This window comes from Canis lupus, chromosome 14 (genome assembly GCF_011100685.1).
Source record: "Canis lupus familiaris isolate Mischka breed German Shepherd chromosome 14, alternate assembly UU_Cfam_GSD_1.0, whole genome shotgun sequence".
Lineage (NCBI taxonomy): Eukaryota > Metazoa > Chordata > Mammalia > Carnivora > Canidae > Canis > Canis lupus.
Genome location: NC_049235.1, coordinates 20,692,496 through 20,707,141, shown reverse-complemented (window position 1 = coordinate 20,707,141; position 14,646 = coordinate 20,692,496). Strand labels below are relative to the sequence as shown.

General features: G+C 39.4%; 1 protein-coding gene across 2 annotated transcripts in view; it reads right to left on the bottom strand.

Annotated features, from left to right (window-relative positions):
* Nucleotides 1-14,157, bottom strand: part of ASB4 (ankyrin repeat and SOCS box containing 4) — a 60,800-nt gene extending 46,643 nt beyond the window's left edge. For both annotated transcript variants that reach the window (XR_005369389.1, XM_038556866.1), the window contains exons 1-2: nucleotides 13,895-14,157; nucleotides 3,187-3,486 (exon numbers count right to left, since the gene is read on the bottom strand). Coding sequence is in view for 1 of the 2 variants with exons in the window: in XM_038556866.1 (XP_038412794.1) it covers nucleotides 3,187-3,486; nucleotides 13,895-14,084 (490 nt within the window). In the remaining variant the exon portion in view is untranslated. The remainder of the gene's footprint in view (nucleotides 1-3,186; nucleotides 3,487-13,894) is intronic.
* Nucleotides 14,158-14,646: the final 489 nt, after the last annotated feature.

The window sequence follows — 14,646 nt, the reverse complement described above, 5'->3', positions numbered from 1 at the left end:
TTTATGTCAAGGGCAGCTTTGACTTACTCACTTTGAGGTCTCAAAGAGATCTGAAACTTCTTATCTTTAAAACTGATCTGGGGAAACTCACTCTGGTTTTAAAACTTAATCTAAGGTTCCAGGAATCAAGTTAGTGAAACTTTAGCAAAAAAAAAAAAAAAAAAAAAAAAAAAAAAAATATATATATATATATATATATATATATATATATATATATCAGTGGATCCATACATATCTGGCCATTTGATTTTTGACAAAGATATGAAGGCAACTCACTAGTGAAAAAATGGTCTTTTTAATAAATGATGTTGAAGCAATTGGATATGTAAGATAATTTATCTATGTATAAAAAATATGAACCTCAAACTGTACCTTGTACCATACACAAAAATTAACTCAAAATGAGTCAAAGACCAAAAAGTAAGACCTAAAATTATGAGACCTCTAGAAGGACACATAGGAGAAAATCTTTGTTCCTGCGGTTAGTCAAAGATTTCTTAGGTCGGACACACAAAGCATAAACCATAAGAGGTAAAAATCGAGAAATTAAATTTGTTATAATTAAATACTTCTACTCTTCTAAAGGTAGGAAGAATGAAAAGTCAAAAGATAAATAAAAATATTTGCAAATCATATTTCTGACAAAGGGCTGGTATCCAGAATATGAAAAGAGCTCTTACAAATCAATAATAAGAAAACAAAAAACTCCTTTTTTAAAAGAAGGAGCAAAAGATATGAACAGGTATTTCACCAAAGTAAATACACAGCTGGCAAATAAATACATGAAAACATACTCAACATCCTTGGTCACTAGGGGAATCTTAATTAAAATCATTATGAGATACTACTATATACCTATTAAAATAGCTAAAATAAATTTTTCTTTTAATCTAACATTACCAATTTCTGGCAAGGATGGAGAGCAACTGAACTCATATATTGCCGGTTAGAATGCAAAATGTACAGCTAGTATGAAAAACAGTTTAGCAATTTCTTGTAAATTTACCATACAACCCATCATCCTACTCTTGGGTATCTACCCAAGAGAAATGAGAACATTTCCACATAAGAATCTGTATGCAAATGTTTATATCAACTTTTTTACAAAATTCCCAGAAACTAGAAACAATCCAAATATCCCTCGACTAGAGAGCAGCTTAATTGTGTTACATCTATATAAGGAATACTACTTGGCAATCAAAGATCTGATATACAGATAAGTGCAACCACCACATGGATAAATCTCAAATGCATTATGCTAAGTAGGAAAAAACAGACCCAAGAGGCTACATATTATATAATTTAATTTTTATGACATTCTGAAAAAGACAAAATTATAGGGACAGAAGACAGATCAGTGGTTGTTGGAGGTGGGGGGTAAAGTTGTGGGATTAACTATAAAGGGGATCAGGGAACTTTTGAAATGACTGTGGTAATGATTGATTTCATGACTAGGTGTTTCTCTCAAAAATACTGAATTTTACTGTGGGTGAATTATACCTCTATAAACTGACTTTTAAAAAAATTAATTTCTTGCTGACACGTTGTGTTTCGGCGACAGGCAGACAGAAAAAAATAATTTCTTAAGATTTATTTATTTGAGAGAGACATAAAGAGAGTGAGCACAGGGCAGGGGGTGAGGGACAGGTGCAGAGAGAGCATGAGACAAGCAGACCCCCGTTGAGCGGGAGATGCCACAGGGCTCCTTATCCCAGGACTGAGATCATGAGCTGAGCCAAAATCAAGAGTCAGACCTTTAACTGGCTGAGCCAGCCAGGTGCCCCTAAAAGCTAATTTAATGATCTTTTCCACACACATGCTTCTTTCTCAACTCCCTCTGTCTTAAAAAATGGCATCATGGGGCACCTGGATGGCTCAGTCAGTTAAACATGGAACTCCTGGTTTCCGCTCAGGCCCTGGTCTCAGGGTGGTGACGTAGACCCCACATCTGGCTCAATGCTCAGCACCGAGTCTGCTTAAAACCTCTCTCCTTCTCCCTCTGCCCCTCCCCTCTGTGCTCTCTCTCTCTTTTTCTCTCTCAAATAAATAAATCTTTTTTAAAAAAAATGGCATCAGTCTCCACACACTTTTCTAAAGCCAGAAACCTGGCAATGATACTTGAAAATCTCTTTTCCTTCTCCACTCATCCAGCTATAATCCATCTCCAAATGTCATTAACTCAGCTTCCAAAATATACTGTAAACCCATCTTCTAATCTTCCTATTCAAGTTTGGCCTTTCATGCAAATCACCATCCCTTCTCACCCACACTGTTGCAATAGCTTTGCTGCTGGTCTCCCTGCTTCCATTCCTGGCCTCCTCCAACCCTATTTCTGCATAACTTCAGAATAATGATTTTAAGTGAAAATGAAACCATGTCCTTGCTTTGCTTAAAACTTTTCTGTGGCTCCATTTCTAAACCCCATGCCTTGGCCCACAGCAAGATGTATATGACCTAACACATTCAATGTCATCTTGTGATGACACACAATCACACAATAATTGGATACCCTCTTATCCCTCCCAACTACCCCACACCCATGATACTCTGACCACACTAGCCTTCTTCCATGTGTTGAATAGTCCAGTTTTTTGCTCCCTTAGAGAGTTTGCACAAGCTATTCTCTACACCTAGACTCCTCTTCCCCTTGGTGCCTTTGTTAATGGCTAGCTCCCTCTCATTCATAAAATTTCTGCTTTACACGTCATATGTTTAGAGAAGTCTTTATATATTTTACAATAGTTCACTCCTGATATTCTCTTTCATAACACTGTTTTGCTCCTTTGTCAATTTATGATATATTTATGAATTTATTTTGCTAGTATTTATCTCCCCTACTAGAATATAGCTTCTTGAGGACAGAAACTATTTTTTTCAGTTACTTAGCACATTAACTGACACATTCTAAGAGCTAAATAAGTATTTGTTAAATAAATGTGTAAACTAATGAGCCCCCTACAATGAAAATAATAATGATTCCAATGTGGTCATCGCTGAGGACCAACACTTTTATTTATATCATTATATAAATATACATATACTTACATGTTTTTAGGATCCCCTAATGAGACCTACCAATAGGACTACATTGGTAGACTACATTACGTAAAGCAAGTAAAGATCACCAAGTTTCAAAACCATGAGTATGCAAGTAGATGACAACGTCGGCCACCCCGAAAGTCTTACCTCTCCAAACCAATTGCTTGGCACAGAGAATGGAGCTAGGAGTTGTACAGAAGTGTAAGGCTGTGTGTCCACTTAGGGAGTAGCAATTGAGCTTTGCTCCATGGTCACAGAGGATCTTAACACAATCCAAGTTGGCCATTTCACAAGCCACATGAAGAGGGGTTTTCCCATTGGGTCTACAGTTGATTGTAGCATTGTGGTCCAGCAGCACCAGAAGACATTCCACATGACCAAACAAGACAGACAGGTGCAGGCCTGTTGCCCAGGAAGACTTCAATTTATAACTAGGCAACCAATAACCTGAACAAGAAAAGGAAAAAGTTTAATTTCTTGGCCTAGGATTTTTCTGTTTTGTCAGAATTTTTACAAACTTTTACTTTGGTCACATTTATAAATTTGGGGAGGGGGTAGTGATTCACAAATTCTGAACTAGTAACTGATGAGTCTGCAAATGTTTACTGTGATAGCATACTTGGATATATTTGAGTGGGACAGGCACTCTTGAGTCCCTCATTTCTAGTGTTCTCTATTATCTTGTCCTTTTTTTTTACTTTATCTTCCTGGCCCTTGAAGGTATTTGAATTTGAGAGCTTCATTTATGTGATTACATTTTATTTTACATGCTGAGTTCCATGAGACTCTTACTGTTTTAACACCCAACCATTGTTTTGAATGATTCTGAAGCTGTTAATTACAAGATTATGCTTTTTATTCCATCACAATTCTCTTTCCCTAGAGTTGTTGCTGTTGTTGTAAATCTGAAGTATGAAGGTATTTGATGTCTTTAAAAAATTTGTCATGCCAAGATTTCATTTGCCTGCCTATTGGTTTTTACAATACCTCTTACCAAAGAAGAATTTAAGGAAACTTAGAAATTTTACACAATACAAGATTTTTTTTTTTTTTTAGTGATCTAGAAAACAAAGGCAAAGGAAAAAAATATGGTTGGAAAATAAAAAGTGGTCAAGGGTAAGATAGGTACACAAAATATAAACCATTTATTGTACACTAGAACTGCATTGCAAATTTGCCTTTGAACTTCCTAGCAGCCAAAATAAATAGGAAAACATGATGTATTGCACAATTAACTATGCCCACAAGCTATACACAAATTAATTGCTCAGGAGAAGCTTAGCTGTTCCTAGAACTGAAATCTTAGATAAATTTTTCCCATTAGTTGTTTGAAATATTCTCTCTCTCCCCATCTCTCCCTCACATGTCTCACAAGCTATAACAATCATAACTTTGTAAAAATTCTTTCAGTGTCAATACCTATAGCCATGGCATTAAGCTCACTATGAGTGGGTAATGGAAAATAGGTTCAGGAAGATAAAATTTTGACGACCAGATGGAGATGTAGAGATAACTCAACAGCTTAGACAAGACTCCAATATATATTAAATATTATCTGAAATATATAAAAATATATTTTAACGTGGGTAAGTCAGAAGTTTGCTTTTAAGTTATAAAATTCCACTATACAAGTACAAGGTAAGTGGAATATGGTTTCATGGTAATTTATTTGAGAAAAGACCCAGGGATTTGAGTTGATAGAATTCTCAAAAGGAGCCAATAGTGGGATGGAGCTGCCAAAAAACTAATACAATTTTCAGCTACATTAATAAAAGTGCACTGCCCAAAACAAGAGGGGTAAAAGTTGTATTCTTTACTGATTAGATGAGGTCAGAATAAATCTAGAATATTGTGATACTTCTGGGCACCCATGATGAGCATCTGGAGGGCACTCGAAAGATGATGACCACATTAAAAGTGGGCCTGGTAATCAGGTATTAAAATCATCTCATGTAAGTGAGAAATATTACACACATGCAACTCCTGGGAATTTATCCTACAAGTATAATCAGTCATGTGTGAAATGCTCTATAAGGGCCACTGTATTGCACAACTAGCAAGAACACCATCTGCACTGAATCCTTTGTGAGAAGTATAAAGTTCTCAGGAGTTATAATAACCTGGCCTGTGGACAAGAGCATGCACTACACTACGGCACCATTCTTAATGGGTAACGATTGGAAACAATCTCAATCTTCATCAATAGGAGACTTTTAAAAAATTAATGCTGTATCCATTCAATCGAGTACTATACAGCCATTATAAAAAAGAGGGCAGTTCTTTGTCCACTGATAGGGGGAAAAATCTCAAGATATATTACTTTTTTTTTAAGTTTTTATTTATTCATGAGAGACAGAGAGAGAGAGAGAGAGGCAGAGGGAGAAGCAGGCTCCACGCAGGGAGCCCGATGTGGGACTCGATCCCAGGACTCCAGGATCACGCCCGGGCCGAAGGCAGGTGCTAAACCACTGAACCACCCAGGGATCCCCCGCAAGATATATTACTAAGCAAGAAAAGCAGGGGCAGGCTGATCAGAGTGCATAGTATGCTCTCATATGTGAAAATATTTATCAACACCTCAAACAAGAAGCTGGTTACAGTGGTAGTCTCCAAGAACTGGGAGCTGGGAGACAAGGTCCTTGGTGTCTCTTTTGAGCTTTGAAATTCAGTACCTTGTGCATGTGTAACTATTTGTCAAAATAAGTAAAATTAAAATAAACTATTATTCGCCTGTTCAGAGGGGGGGAAGATGATTTAGCTTAAAAGGCCATATTACAGGGTTGTACACAATGCTGATTAATCCTGAGGTCATCAGGACGCCTGGGTGGCTCAGCAGTTGAGTGCCTGCCTTCAGCCTAGGGCATGATCCTGGAGTCCCGGAATTGAGTCTCACATCAGGTTCCCTGCGTGGAGCCTTCTCTCTCTACCTATGTCTCTGCCTCTCTCTCTGTGTGTCTCTCATGAATAAATAAATAAAATCTTTTTTAAAAATCCTGAGGAAATGAATGAACCCAACCTGAAGTTTGGTTTTCTGTAGCTCACTCCCCAGCTACACACACACACACTCGCACATACACATGAACACACGCATGTTCACATACTCTAATCCCTTTTCCTTTCCATTCAGAATTCTAAGGCTGTTCAACTTTTCCATCACTCTCGGCTCTGCCCTTATCTACATCGCCTCTTTAAAAAGAAATCCAACTTTTTTTTTAATATAAATTTATTTTTTATTTGTGTTCAATTTGCCAACATACAGAATAACACCCAGTGCTCATCCCGTCAAGTGCCCCCCTCAGTGCCCGTCACCCATTCACCCCCACCCCCACCCCTCCTCCCCTTCCACCACCCCTAGTTCGTTTCCCAGAGTTAGGAGTCTTTATGTTCTGTCTCCCTTTCTGATATTTCCTACCCATTTCTTCTCCCGTCCCTTCCATTTCCTTTCACTATTATTTATATTCCCTAAATGAATGAGACCATATAATGTTTGTCCTTCTCCGATTGACTTATTTCACTCAGCATAATACCCTCCAGTTCCATCAAAAAGAAATCCAAAGTTAATTCACACTAAAGTCTAATGAACTGAGGATTTTTTTTGAAGTGTGACCCTCTTAAGACGATCCGAATTTATGTAGGAATCTGTATTCAACTAATAGAACTAAGTGCTAAAACAGTAATTGGAGATTCCAGGCATTGAGGACGGAAGGTATCTGTTGATATGGACTTTTCTCTGGCAGAAACAAATAGTATCACAGACACTCTAGGCTATGGAATTATCAACCCTTTGCCTATAGTGTGTGTGTATGTGTGTGTGTGTGTGTGTGTGTGTGTGTGTGTAGGTGTGCATGCACCTGTGCATTTAAGCAGCTAGGCTTAACACTACATGCATGTCTACCCATTTATACATTTCTATTTAGCTATGTACATTGAATCTCTGTTCTGAGCAGAGTTTTCAAGCTACGTGGTACGCAACTTGCTTTTGATAATGAATGAATCACATTAACACCAATACTTAATCAGTCATTTTAATGCTCAAATTTCCTCAACAAGCAATTTGCAAAGCCCGTCTCTTCTAACTGTCTTGGAAAGAAGCTGGTTCCAGATCTGGAAACTGGAGTATGTTTTGCCTGCTGATTAGCAGCAAAGATTTGGCAGCTCTGTGCACCAACTGATTGGAAACTCATGCCTGCTTCTGCAATGGGAAGAAAAATGATCTAAGAAAGGAAGCAGTAGAGAGCTGATTAAGAAAATACCATTTTGATGTAAAATCAAAGAAAACGCAGAATGCTAGCACTGGAGGGAAGATTATCCAGTCCAAGCCTTTCATTTTCCAGATGAGAAAACTGCCACTTTTTCAGCCTGCTAGAGCCATAAGTCGCCCGCCTCAGTCCAAACTAATGGACTCAGGATATCTGCAGTGCAGGGCTTCCATCTGTCTTTGTCTTTGTGGAAGCAGAATAGGCTTTAGCGCCAAGCCTGCTTCACAAATCAACAGGAAGGAAAGCAGATCCTGAATTCATCTGTAATATGCCACATCTCTGATATGGAAATGCATTTGCTTGTGGATGTTTTCTCTTCTTCCTAAATTCCCAGTAGCACCTAGAGAGAGAATCTATCCTGCCCTTTCATTCCACGAATCAGTGGTCCTCAGTCTCTCAGGGCCCTGCCTCAGCCTTCCTTTGGTCATAATCATTAACCAGTAAGCCAGCCTCGGGGACAGCCTGGTCCTAGGATTCAGCTGACCCCCTGAATGAACTGATGCCTACAACTCACCCCTCCTAGATGGAAATGTGCATAGGTGGTTGGCAACAAGACACCTTCGCTGCTGCCCCAAGAAGCTGAACAGAGAAATAGGAAGGCGACAGACTGTCAGATACGGATCAGGGCCCACTGAAGTGTATCTTGAGGCTGGGTTGCAGAACTTTTTGGTGCCAGTGGTGGTGGTGGTGGTGGTGGTGTGTGTGCTCGGGCAGGAGAAGGGACATTGATTCTGGGTAATTCAACCCCAGGCATAACAGGGAAGCCCTCTATAGGAGAACGGAGCAGCCCCTAGCAAGGAGGCTATGGCCAGACCCACCTCGTCTACTCACACCTTAAAATGAGGCTACAGCCATAGGTCTCTTTGTACCACGTGTAGAAAGGAGCAAGCATGTCCTTTCCACCACACCTACCCACTCTGGGGACCAAACCCGAGGTAGAGCCATCTTCAGAAACCACAGTGAGGCAGCACCTATGAACATTCTGGTGTTAATATCGAGATGCCAAGACATCAGAGTTTGTCCTCTAAAATATAATCACCAATAGGCACAGCATAACAGAGCTGCAGTGAACTAATCAGGCATATTCACTCTGTACACTCTTCCTTCTTTCCAGGGCAGGATTGTCCCAGGGCTTCAGAACCTCGAATGTGATTAATTCTTAGCATTTGTTTTTCAAAGAGCCCCCCTCCACTCACCTCTACAGAAGCCAGGCTGCCCTCGGCATGCTCAGATGGGCACGAAGGCCAGGGGTGGAGTGGACTGTGGGAACACAGCCCCCGAGGGGAGAGTGAGGAAGCCGCTGCCTCCCACTGCTGTCAGCCACTCACACTGCCCTGCTACCTCCAGGTCTGCAGTCCGAGGGGAGCATGGCTCAGAGAGCTCTGCTTCAGCAAGGGGTTTAACTAGGACGAGAGGAGACTACGGATCCTCTTCTAGGCAAAAATCCCCAGAGACTCTACAATACAGGCCATGCCCATGTGCATTTATAGTATCTACAGTTACTTTTCACCTTCCCCCAGGCCATGACACATAATCTGTTTATATAAATTCCCCCTTCATAACATCATAGATTATCAGCATGCAGGAGATTTAGAGAGGGTCTTAAATTAAAAAAAATATAAAAAAAAAAATAAAAGGGATCCCTGGGTGGCGCAGCGGTTTGGCGCCTGCCTTTGGCCCAGGGCGCGATCCTGGAGACCCGGGATCGAATCCCACGTCGGGCTCCCTGCATGGAGCCTGCTTCTCCCTCTGCCTGTGTCTCTGCCTCTCTCTCTCTCTCTCTCTCTGTGACTATCATAAATAAATAAAAATTAAAAAAAAATAGAGAGGGTCTTGACAAAGTCTTTACTTTGCCAATAAGAATAAGATTAAGTAGCATAAAGCGCTCACACCTGTGTAACTGGTACTGACAGATTAACTCAAACTATGGTCTCCCCAAATCCTTAAACAGCCATGGGAGATCTGCTGACTGCCCGCATTTCACTTCCAAAACAGCAGCACTTGTAGGCAAAAGTTCTAAAAGGTTTTGAGAAGTTTTATCCCAACAAAGATACTCAGAGTATTTATGTGTGTGTGTGTGTGTGTGTGTGTGTGTGTGTGTGTTTAATTAATTCTGAAACCAAAGTGATCTGCCTGGATAGCTGAATAGAAAGTCCTCCGCTCAGGAAATATGGTAAAGAGAAGTGTTCGGGCCATCTTTTGGAAGAGGGATTGATTCTGCTCCGTGGTTGGAGGGATGTACACATCTCTGGTAAACTTTCAGCTAAGCCTGGGCTCTGCAACAGTTATCAGCTATAATGTTGTCTGAGTCCAAAGAACCCCACACATGAGAAGCCTCTGTTATTACAGCCAAAGGTTACACACACTGCTCGTGGCTGGATTAGCAGACATTTGCTCTGCCTGTGTCCATGTATTTACACAGTCCTGAAGGATTATAGACTAAAGCACAATACTTGGCTATCTTTTAATAGCTAATATTTTCAGGATAAATCTCAGAGCTCCCCCAGGAGAGGGTTGGGGGGGGGGAAGTCAGCCTGAAATGCAACATTTAAAGGGAAAAAGTTTGAGCAACCAGGAAGGGCAAAGAACTTCAGGATGGAAATAGAACAGCAGGAGAGCAGATTTCTGGCAAAGAGGAAAATGAGGTGACAAGGAGATTATTCATTAAGACAGTGGAAATAAGAGCTTTCAAGATACAAGGACGGCACTTGTTACTTAGTAGAGTACCTGCCAGAAAGTTTTCCTGTGAAATCATTCATTGGTTAATTTAATTAAAAATATGACTACCAACCAAAGAACCTGCGGCTCTAGGCCATAACCGAAGTACTTATAGTGCCTTGCACTGATTAATAAAAGGACTCTGATTAACCTTGCTGACTCAGGAATTTCATACCCAAGAGAGAAGTATGATGTTTGGACTCTATCATTAATGTGCCCAGGCTCCCACATCCGAAAGAGAATCGAAACTATAGCTGGAAAAACCGTTGGAAACAACTTTATGGATGTTCACATTTCCAGTACAGAGATCACTAGTGAGAACCGACATGAAAGCTTTGGGGTTTCTTACAGATCCTACGTTCACCCCGGATGCCGTTCACTTGGCTCACAGTGAATTTCCTATCAACAATCCTTGACTTCGCAACTGCTTAATGCATGTGGCAGTTAAAAAGCTGTTTGTGTATTTAACTTTTCTTCACGTCTTTCCCATTTTAAAGCAGTCGTCTGGTAGATGGAATTTTGCTTGCTTGTTTTGCTTTAGAGACACATGTCCTTGCTGTCCTCCAGGAGTTATCCCAAATGCCAACCAGCATGTTTTGATGCTTGCTTTACAAAGTGTGAGACAGGCTTTTTTTTTTTTTTTCCAATTAATAAAACATGATATTATCCGAAGATTTGGTAGTGAAGTTTAACATAACTTCAAAAGATAAAGTAAGAGCTGTCTAGCTTTAAGAATCATTATTAGGGGGCAGCCTGGGTGGCTCAGCAGTTTAGTGCCGCCTTCAGCCCAGGAGACCCTGGATCGAGTCCCGCATCAGGCTCTCTGCATGGAGCCTGCTTCTCCTTCTGCCTGTGTCTCTGCCACCCTCCCCCCCCCCCTCTGTGTGTGTCTCTCATGAATAAATAAATTAAATTAAAAAAAAAAAGAATCATTATTAGGTGCCGGGGCTGGTTAGGACACACAGCTTGAACCTGAGTTCTGGAATTCAGCCCTCTGCAACAGGGGGAAGAGAAGCTATTCAGTGGGATGAAGAAGCAGAAGTGAATTTCCAGATGCTTTGCTCTGCCTTCCTCACAAAATCCACATTTTACGTTTGCTTACATTATTGTGCCAACTGGATTGTGGCTTTGAGGAAGCAATGTTTAGATCCCAGGTTGATTTCCTTGCCGACAGAGTTCTGAATTATCTTCCAAAAATTATACGCTGATAAACTGACTTGTATACTAACTTAGACATACCATATTCAGGGAAAAAAAAATGTGGTCACTTTCTGAAATTCTATGAAAAATACTATATGTCCTAAAAGAAGTAAAAATGGCTTGAGATTAATTATATCCCTGTTGATCTTCTGCAGGACAATGAAATGTTGAATATAGATTATATTAGTAATCATACAAGCAAATTTAAAGGTAGCATGGTATCTTTTATACTATTAAACATTGTCTTGCTTAATAAGCCACAAAATAACTAAAACCTGAAGTCCTCACACTTTAAAAGTAAACAGGTAATGCTTCTGTCTCCACATCTGGATGCTGGTTATATAGGTTTGTCTATGTTATGAAAATTAATCATGCTGTACACATGATCTGTATGCTTTACTGTGTGGAGCCTTTCAAAGGCACTTTAAAAAAATAAAAAACTAGTACATAGAAATCCAATACCATTCAATGTCCAAAAAGTCTCCTATGATTTAATAAAGTCTCACAAAGTTTAATTCAGCCACATACCCTCTAAAGCCACCCAGAAAATTCCTCAGAATTATTCAGAAAGGAACTAACCCTAACTAATTAACTAGTGTAGCTTGCTCAGCTCTACACTGTTCCCTGGGAATTCCTTTGTGACTTAAGAAATTGATATAACCACTTAGGTCAACTTTGCTTGGCTAGCAACTAGGATTCTATTTATCACTTCTATTTCTGACTGAAATATTAAAAGGTTTGATAATTAGGCTGGAAGACATGTGAAAATGTGAAAAAAAATTGAGGAAGCTTTGAAGAAAGGTGAGGCTTTCATCTGGGCTGAAGATTGAAGAGATAGAGTCTTATACCTGTATTCATATTAAACAGAGAGTACGTGCATTTCTTTCTATACATACAAGCAGGTGCACACACACAAACACACAATTCCCATATAAGCCCTGAAAATACGACCACAAATCCTATTTTCTGTGCATACGTTCACCTGGCATGTATAAGAATGGAGTTCTACTTTTCCTTTCCCAGAGGGTGTAATTTTCTCTTTCCCTAGTTGAAAGTCACATCCCAGAGTCCTAACACTATGAAAACGCCCATTAGTGTGAATGAATATTTAGCTCTATGAAGACCGTAGGAATTGGCTCATATTGACAGAAAGGATTAAAAATGCATATTCTTCTGCTTCAGGTGTGATGACCCCGTTGGAAGCAGGAGAAACAGCACCCTTAGTCTCCGGAGCCTGCCCTAAAACTTCCTTTCTCACAACCTCAAAACCTCGGGCGATCCACAGTTTGACATGCCTAGGAGATGGAAAAAGGCAGTCTTTACAACTCAGAGTCAAATAAATTGCATTGACTTGGACCTAAGTTATTTTCATTGACATAAACATAAGCTTAAAAAAACACCTTAAAATGTATTTAGCATTCAGACAGTCTTTCACTGAACAAATCCCTAAGGTGAAAGTAATCTTATATATAGTATATGCTTTCTCTTTTTAACTGAGCCCCATCAACTACTTTATAAAAAACAAACCTCTTCATTATCTTCCAGTCAAAATAGCAATGCCAATTTATGATAAAACCCTCCAGGAAAAATCATAAACACAGTAACTGGCCTCCACTGTTCTATCCTTCCTTCAGAACTAACAACCAGAGTACAGAAAATGAATGCGGAAATGTATACCATTAACATTAGACTCTGAAAACTGATGGTGCTGATGATTTATATGTGAATGGAAAGTACTTTCAACATGAAAAAAAGAATTGCGCGCGCTCTCTCTCTCTCCAAATGCTGTACACGAGACCTTATCATCTATTTTGTTTAAACAGAAATGATGTTGAACATGGTGTTTGTTTGTAGTCTGCTCACCAGATGGCCTCGCTACTCAAGTTCCCCGTTAACTAGCTGATTTGGGAAAATCAGAATCTGCGCTCTTGTCATTTATTTCTGATTTCCTGAGAGTGGGTTCCAGAAAATCCTTTGATAAAAAAAAAAAAAAAAATCCGGTTCTCATTTTTGTTGCCCTTACTTCTTTAAAAGGCAGACATTTTACATTTAGGATATCAACAATTTTGAACTATTACTATAGTCAACGGACAAAAAAAGTTAACTTTTTTTGGTTTTTCTGGTTTCGGCTTTTTGCCTGAACCGAAAATTCATTAACATGATGAGGACCATCACGGTGCTCCAAGGCAGAGCTTTATCCATTCATTAACCCTCCAAATGGGGGCAAAAATCCTCTTTTTCATCCAGATAAGTACAGAGATGATATACCTTTAAGTGGCTGCGTGAGCAGAGAGTTAGCAGCCTGCCCCCAAGGCAATCACACTTTCTGGATGAGATCTAAGCAGTAATCTAGAGATGTTTTCTTTATTCTATGTCATTTTAGACAGAAGAAAAGTTAGAAATAAAAGCAAAATTCACTAACTAAATATGATTGTCCAGGATTTCACATTCCAGGCACAAGGAAAGAGAAGGAAGAGAAAAGAAAAGACAGAAAGAAATACAAATATATGCCACCCATGATGCCATCTAGCTAAAAAGAGAGAAAAAATCAAATTAGAAATATTTCAAAAATACATACTTAAACCACAAGAGCTACAGGTTGAGAGTGGGTGACCAACACTGTGCATTACAAGTAACCCATTTTCTATGTATTTTATAATTACACCTATAATTTTTACCTTGTTTATAAGATGCCAAAACCATATTCTCATCTTCAACTTCAAACACTGTGTCCACATCTATTTGCCTTTGGATTAAAATGGCCTTCAATTTTCCGAAGTCATTTGACTTTAGAGCCTCAAGAAAATTTTTCTTAACTAACTTGGCAGCTGCAGATTTAGTAATAGGGGTAGCCGTGCCTTCTTCCATCCTTCCTCTCCCTCTGGAAGCTTTGTTGTGATTTATCAGGAGAGCGGCACCAAGCAAACAGGCACATGCTGGAGAGCCCACAAACTGTCGGCTAATTTTATCCCAAAGTTATGCTGATCCGTTCTATTTATATAGGGATCATTTCAAACTTCAAAATATCCTTCTTGGCTGTCACAGCTTTTTCAGGTCTTTTAAACTGGTTCTATACTAACTGATTCATTGAATAATATATCGTGTCAGTATCAAGGAAGACCCTTGCGACACATTTTGGAGAAAGCAATGTCAGTATTATTTCTTATATGATCAAAGCAATAGCGTAAGATTTAAAAGCTCTTAATGCTTTCCTCCCCCCTCCCCAGTAAAAACATCTGGTGCCCAACTGGAGATCCAGCGTCCTGCTCTGATTAAAGATAGCCAAAAATGAAAATTTGTTACAGTTGCTGATACATGTGCTTCCGAAAGCCTATAATAATTTTGTAACATAAGCTGGCAAAATCAAGCAGAGTTGTACACATTGAAAAACAAACAGAAGGTTTTCAAGTAACCTAGACTTGAAGAATTT